This window comes from Vespa mandarinia, chromosome 1 (assembly GCF_050613455.1).
Source record: "Vespa mandarinia isolate Hongniang chromosome 1, ASM5061345v1, whole genome shotgun sequence".
NCBI lineage: Eukaryota > Metazoa > Arthropoda > Insecta > Hymenoptera > Vespidae > Vespa > Vespa mandarinia.
Genome location: NC_140810.1, coordinates 6500603 through 6507500, shown reverse-complemented (window position 1 = coordinate 6507500; position 6898 = coordinate 6500603). Strand labels below are relative to the sequence as shown.

The 6898-nt window shown below is 28.3% G+C and overlaps 3 protein-coding genes across 5 annotated transcripts in view; 1 reads left to right on the top strand and 2 right to left on the bottom strand.

The window, feature by feature from the left end:
• LOC118447010 (uncharacterized) overlaps positions 1–326 on the bottom strand; it is a 41765-nt gene extending 41439 nt beyond the window's left edge. The window contains exon 1 of the mRNA XM_035878350.2: positions 1–326. This exon is cut by the window's left edge and continues 10 nt beyond it. The gene's annotated coding sequence lies outside the window, so the exon portion shown is untranslated.
• A 624-nt stretch (positions 327–950) lies between these two features.
• Positions 951–3864, top strand: LOC118447012 (post-GPI attachment to proteins factor 2). 2 transcript variants are annotated; one of them, XR_014981859.1, is made up of 7 exons: positions 951–1395; positions 1573–1819; positions 1904–2119; positions 2240–2350; positions 3092–3283; positions 3405–3659; positions 3724–3864. XR_014981859.1 is itself a non-coding variant. In XM_085655321.1 (4 exons), the coding sequence occupies exons 1-4, from the start codon at positions 1201–1203 to the stop codon at positions 2365–2367; spliced, it is 786 nt and encodes a 261-aa protein (XP_085511447.1). In that variant the 5' UTR covers positions 951–1200; the 3' UTR covers positions 2368–2646. The 2 variants fall into 2 exon arrangements, 1 of the variants encoding a protein (XP_085511447.1); XM_085655321.1 differs by lacking the exons at positions 3092–3283; positions 3405–3659; positions 3724–3864 and having other exon boundaries at positions 2240–2646.
• Positions 2807–6488, bottom strand: L2HGDH (L-2-hydroxyglutarate dehydrogenase). Of its 2 annotated transcripts, XM_035878347.2 has the most exons (8): positions 6339–6488; positions 4983–5112; positions 4598–4799; positions 4231–4443; positions 3916–4107; positions 3569–3840; positions 3308–3487; positions 2807–3219 (listed from the first exon to the last, which is right to left on the bottom strand). In XM_035878347.2, the coding sequence occupies exons 2-8, from the start codon at positions 5069–5071 to the stop codon at positions 3024–3026; spliced, it is 1344 nt and encodes a 447-aa protein (XP_035734240.1). In that variant the 5' UTR covers positions 5072–5112; positions 6339–6488; the 3' UTR covers positions 2807–3023. The 2 variants fall into 2 exon arrangements, with proteins under 2 accessions (XP_035734240.1, XP_035734242.1); XM_035878349.2 differs by lacking the exon at positions 4983–5112.
• Positions 6489–6898: the final 410 nt, after the last annotated feature.

The following is a 6898-nucleotide window of genomic DNA, read 5'->3' as shown; positions in this document are numbered from 1 at the left end:
GTTTGGTAAGGAAACTTCAATGCTACTTCTACCAATTGCTAAATAAGGCTGACAGGGTTTATATTCGTTCTTTAATAATATTTAAGAGAAAACACATAACTTATTTAATATCACTAGTATCTTTAACCTCAAACTTATTAAATGCAATTAGAATAACGAAACGCTTTCTTTATATCAATGAATTCAACGAATATTATCGTTATACGATATAAAGGATCATTTAAAATTTCTATTCACAAATTACATCAATTTTTCTTTCTTGTAATAAAATTACAATACACAAACAAAATAATTGTAACACGTATCACGATGTACACAGTATGATCAATTGATCCTCACTGGATTAAAGCAGAGCCATCTCTTAGCCATGTCAAAAAATACATTGTTATATTTTATCCTTAGAGTAACATGCATATAGGAACATTATTTGATGCTATTTAGTTCTATTTGGTTTTGTTATCACCAAGATTCATTTTCGTTCATGTTTTCATAAAAATTGGGATTTTTTTCTTCTAACAATTCATGAATAAATAAAATTTACATTTTTTTTTTGGTTATATTTTAAATATGATAAAAAGACTGATAAGAATTTATCTGGACAAGTACATATTTAATTACGTATATATATATATATATATATATATATATATATATACATATATATTAATACATATTTACAATTGATGTCGCTAGGATTTTAAGAGAAAAACATGATCTTAGATTTAATTTTAAAAATATTTTGTTTAAAGTCATTTAAATATTATGTAAGCAATAATCAAGAGATTATAATCAAGAGAGTATAATTTGTTTATTTCTGATAGATAGCGTGCATAACAATCGTAATTTTGTTTTTCTCTTAAGAATTCTAATACTATTTCTCTAGTTCATGATTATTTGTTTAATGTTGGTATAGACGTTTGATTTCCAATATGGCTGCGCTTATGTATTAATTTTATTATGATTTTTGATTTGGCGAAACAATATTATATTTTTAGATTAATTCCGATTACAAAATATATATATATATATATATAAATGTTTTCGTTATCGGTCATGATATTTTATCGCCCAAACAGGTGTTATCAATTGACGAAATGTTCTTGCGACAGTGGTAGGGTATTAAGAATTGAGAAAGCATTTGGCAGCATAATCTTATTTGACGCTATTTCTGTGACGTAAAAAAGATCAACTGGGAACTCTATGACGATGAATAAATTGAGACTGGGGTCAGATTACATTCCCCTCACTGAAGAAGACATGTTGAAAGTTCGAGCGATTATTTCATTTTCAAGACTAGCTTGGGTTACTGTATCTATACCACTGTTTGCATTTATTTTCTGTATTATTTGGTCTGTACTTTATAATTTCGATCATGCTACTGCAACCCACTGTAAGGTAAAATATCTAATTAATGAAATATTTACAGAGACTAATTAAGAAGTAGAACAATTTGAATTAATGCAATTATTTTAAAATATATTATTTATTTCATTAGATATATATATATATGTATATATGAATTAGATTGGATTAATACATTTACAGTTAAACTTTCCAAGCTCTTCTTTATAGGTCTACAATTTTCTTCCATCGGTTTCTGCAACGATCGGCCATTATAGACCTCAAAGAGATGTTTGGAAATTGGCAATTGCTATACAAAGTGTAACTAGAATGTTAGTTTTAATTATGTATTATCGTTATTATAAAGAGCATGTATATAAATGGGCACGATATATCAGTAACATTGTCTTATCTACGTATATCGTCGAAAATATATCTCTAATAACTCTAAGCTTCTGGACTTCAGACTCAAACTACGGTATGTACTGGGACGTACATACATTTATACATTTATTTACATTTGCTCAGAATAGTGATAATAATGATTATTAATTTTTTTTAGCATTTCACAAATTATCATTTATAACATTTTTATTAATGTCTTCTATTCATATGCCATTATCATACTTTGTTATGAAGAATTGTTGTAACGTAACCAGAGATTTTTATGAAACTGCATCTATAAGATGGAAATGGAGGGCAATGATGTCAAATGTGTTGTCCATATTATTAGCATGTTATTTTTTTTATAGGCATAATAAATATTGCGAACCATTAGGTGAGTAGAAGAATTATAAAATAATAAATAAATTAGTATAATAAAATATGTACTTAGTAGCTAGAATACTTTTAATTTTAAATGTAGAAGCGAAAATGAATAGTTTTTTTATGATTTCAGTATATTCGATGTTCGCTTTGAGTGAATACGGCGTTGTTCTCTCAAATATGATGTTTCATTCGACAGCTGCATGGGACTTTGCAACATCTAGAGTTTTGATATCAGGGAATGGTATTAGATTGATTTAAATTATCAAATTATTTTGGAATACACATTTATAATTACATTTTAGATATTGGAAATATTTTATTTAACATATTCATATTTTTTAATTTGATTTTAATAGTCTTTTAATCATATGTACCTGATAGTGGTTAATATGTTTATTATATTAGCCATGGTATCAATCATGTGATTCAATCAAAATGGTAGATACTTGTGGAAAGTATACATCATATGTGTGATATCAAAATATGCTGATTTATTATAAATTTTTAGAGAAGGGTATTTATATATAAATATATATATATATATATATATATATATATATATGTATATACATATGTATATACATACAAGAAAATAGGTAGAATGTAGATAGATATTTATCATCAATTGCTGTTATACAAAAATTTTAATACAAGAATATAAAAATTTCATTTCATTTTTATTTCTTTTTAATAAATTGTTTTATAAACACATGCAATGCATTATGTGATTGCTACGAGATATCAAGTACTAACTAATATATAGAAACAGCATAGGAAAATATATTATAATCTTATGATATATATTTTGGACAGTAACAGATTCTATTATGAAGTATAATTACTGTGTACAAGAAAGTGGAACTTTTCTCATTGCTGAGAAATTTCATTAGATCCTTCAATCATATCACAGAATATTAAAACTTGAAATTATTCTCCATTTTATCAGCAATGTATTTTGCTATGGCCATGCTACTCGTTGCAGCAGGTGAAGGAGCATTACGACAATGAAGAACTCTGTTTCCAATATTCCCATTTCCATTGTCAAAAACAAAGTCGTCTACCAGTCTACCATCACGGTCTAATGCTTGTGCCCTGACACCAGCTGGTCCTCTGAAATACAATGAAGTTATTTAAAATATTAGAAGAATTAAAATTGAAAATAAAAAGATATAAGGTACATATAAACAATCATATATACCTCTTTACATCTTTATACGAAATTTCTGGTATAAATTTTTGAAGATCCTTTACTGCCAATGGATAGAAAATTGATTTAATTATTTCTGTAACTCCAGGTACAAAGTACCTGAAGCAGAGCTTATACAATCCAGGAAATTTGGCCATTTCTATGCAATCTCTTATGTTGATATTATTCCATCTAAATGCACAAAATAACAGGACTTCGATGAGCATCTTTCACTCTTACAATTTTTCAATGAACTTTCCTGCTGATCCTTACTTGTAACCTTCTCTAGATAATGCCAAAATTGCATTCGGGCCTAGCCACATTTCACCATTTATTCTAGGCGTAAAGTGTACGCCCAAGAACGGTAATTTTGGATTAGGTACCGGATATATGTTCGTTGTACATAAATGTGTTTTATTTTTATTTAGAAGAAGGTATTCGCCTCGGAAGGGAACTATCCGTGGATTTTGATCGCATCCTGTCATGACGGCTAAACGATCCGAATGTAGACCAGCGCATGTTAATACATATTTCGTTAAAATAAACTGAAATAAATTACAGAATGATCATCGGTAAGAATTTATAAAACTTTCGTCACATTAAAGGAGAAATAAGTGCACCTTATTTTTGGACTGAACGATTATAGGTGCAAGTTGTCCTCTTATTTGCGATTCCACCATTTCTGCGAATCCTTCAACTTCATAATTAAGCAATATTTCACCGCCCAATTTTTGAAAATCTTTGCCAAAGTGATTACAAACCTCAGCCCAATCTACAATTCCCGTCCATGGCGACCAAATGGCCTTTTCACCCTAAAAACAAAAATCTGTTTTGCCCTTATCGATATTGGGAAGTTTTCATATATCGTTACATTCCTTATCTTAACAAATACTCAATTTTATAATCATACTGTATTTAATAATAATAGTATTTACCTTACATTTTGCTTCGTAATTTGAGATGCACTCTTTATCGACTAATTGAAGATCAGGTACATTATTTTTCAAGCCTCGTTCGAAAAGAACATTTATCAAATCAACCTGCTGGTGATTCTGAGCTACTATCAATTTACCTATCTTTTTATGAGGTATATCGTTCTTGCATAAATAGTCATATGTCAGTTTTAAACCTTCGACACACAGCTTCGCCTGCAATCATTGGCTACCAGATCAAACATTTCTTAAGAGAGTGTTGCTCAATCATTTGGAATCGATCGAGATTAGGATTGATATAAAAAGTAATTATAAGTTATTATAGATCAAATTTATTTCGTTAAAAGTATCATTTTTTTTCCTATATTACCTTTATACTACCAGGCATATAATAAATGCCACAGTGAATTACACCACTATTGTGGCCTGTTTGATGTTTCGCTAATGCATTTTCTTTTTCTACTATAATTATTTTCAAATTAGGATGTCTTATTAACATTTCACGCGCCGTAGCACATCCCACGATTCCACCACCAACGACAACGAGATCGTATATGTTGCAAATATCATTGCTAAGAAATATAATGATTCATTAATTAATTTTATTTTAATTTATTTATTTTTTCAAATTATAATATTTATTACAGTAAAAATGAAAACTTCTTAAAAGAAGAGAAAGAAAGAAAGAGAGCAAGAGAGAGAGAAAGAGGTAGAGAGAGAAGGGGTGAAGGAGAGAGATCAAGTTTAAAACTAACCTTGACATGCACGTATAACGACGTATCAGACAATTTAAATTCGACGATATCGTTGGTCTTATCAATAAACTTAAAATGTTTCCCGTCATTCTGGTCTCTTTCTTTTTACAAATTTGATGTTATAATGTTTCTGAAAAAAATATGTACGAACATCTCGATCAAATGTGTAAGCACATCTTGATCATCCGGAAAAGAATTTTTCTTTTTTCTTTTTTCTTTCTTTCTTTTTTTTTTTTTTTTTTTTTTTTTTTAATAACGAGTTCATTAATTCTATCGTCGTTTCTAATCATTGTTCAGTTGTTCTATGACTATAAATTTATTTATATAACCATTCTCGCGATATTTTCTTTTTTAATTTCATTTATAACGATTCTTCGATAAGAAAACATAATATTTAATTTTCTCGATCGAATTGAAGCAATTTATAAGATAAACAATTCTTAAATAAATTCAATGTAATCGTAACTTTCTAATCGTAATTTATGAGAAAGAGAAAGTTTAATAAAACGGATTTATTTGAAGCTCAAAGAATCAAAATAATCAATGAAAGAAACGATTATAATTCTTTTGAGGTTGTTGATATTTTAAAATTTCCTACAAAATACCTATTTACAAAATAACAATTTCGATATCGATCTATTCGAATTATCTCGGTGATTTATATCACAGATAATTAATCCATTCGAGATAGAACATGTTTACTTTTTTTTTCTTTGTTTTACTTTTCTACGCCATCACTTTTAACACGTGGATACGGTTACATAACGATAAGAATCATATTTGATTTTAGTTTCCTCAATGAATCACGAAACCAATTTCATTTATACACACGACTCGATTTGTAAAAAAGCCATCGTCGTGAAGAAGACAAAACTCTATTTCCGTTTCTCATAAAATACGTGTTTACGACTTATTTCTCGATTACAAAAAAATCAATGACAGTCACGCTTATTGAGCATACATTGTTCATATTTTTCAAACTTTGCAATTAATGTAATTAACTAATCAAATAATGTATATATATATAATCAGTTGTCCTCATTAAATTTGCTCACTACTAATATATATGTGTACCAGTATTAATTGCTTTCTTTTTAGAGATTACACATTAAATTTCATTTGTATTTTTCATAGTCATAAATATACATATGTTCGAGAAATGGAAATCTGAAGTTTCTTGAAGAAATTTGAAGATTTTGTGAAAGAGAGAGAGAGAGAGAAAGAGAGAGAGAGAAAGAGATGGAAGTAGGTGAGTTAATTAAAGAGAGAGAGAGAGAGAGAGAGAAAGAAATGAATGGTTAAAATAAAGATAGAATATAGATGCTAAATTTTATTTGAAGATTAATTAATACCAACCGTAAAAAAATGTATTTTTTTTTTTTTTTTCCTTAAATATTAACGTCAAAATTTCATATTGCCTTCAAGGATTATTATGTTAAAGTGACTCAATTTAATGATGACGTACGCACGCGCATAAAAAAAACATTCTTGCTCGTTGCCTGAGCGAAGAAGACTGCCGAGTAATTTTTTTTCGATTAATTCGGACGGAAAAGAGCTCTATCTTTCTTTCAATTCATGTGTTTCATTCTCGACGTCGTTCGATTGATAAAGAAGCTTAGCTCGTTCTAGTCAAGCACGTGGCGCCTCCATCAATTTCAACCTACGCTTTTACTTGTTTATTATTCAAATTATTGATATTTTTAGTTTATTTTATATATTAATATTCTCTCGTTGGCAGAGTATTTATTCGTTCGACGTAATTTTCTAGAAAATTATTTGAAATTTGTGAGAAATTTTTTCAAATACGTCTCGCGCTTGAAATTACTTAGATATTGCTTTCGAAATTGTTGATTGGATAAATAACAAATATAATTTAATTCATGATATATAACGTGCATTGATTCATAAATAATTGC

Coding starts and splice junctions, on each gene's coding strand:
- LOC118447012 (XM_085655321.1), top strand. CDS start 1,201: ATGACGATGAATAAATTGAGACTGGGGTCAGATTACATTCCCCTCACT. Junction 1,396..1,572: donor CTACTGCAACCCACTGTAAG/GTAAAATATCTA, acceptor TCTTCTTTATAG/GTCTACAATTTTCTTCCATC. Junction 2,120..2,239: donor TAAATATTGCGAACCATTAG/GTGAGTAGAAGA, acceptor TTATGATTTCAG/TATATTCGATGTTCGCTTTG.
- L2HGDH (XM_035878347.2), bottom strand. CDS start 5,071: ATGACGGGAAACATTTTAAGTTTATTGATAAGACCAACGATATCGTCG. Junction 3,488..3,568: donor TTATCTAGAGAAGGTTACAA/GTAAGGATCAGC, acceptor TTGTGCATTTAG/ATGGAATAATATCAACATAA. Junction 3,220..3,307: donor TCGTATAAAGATGTAAAGAG/GTATATATGATT, acceptor ATTGTATTTCAG/AGGACCAGCTGGTGTCAGGG.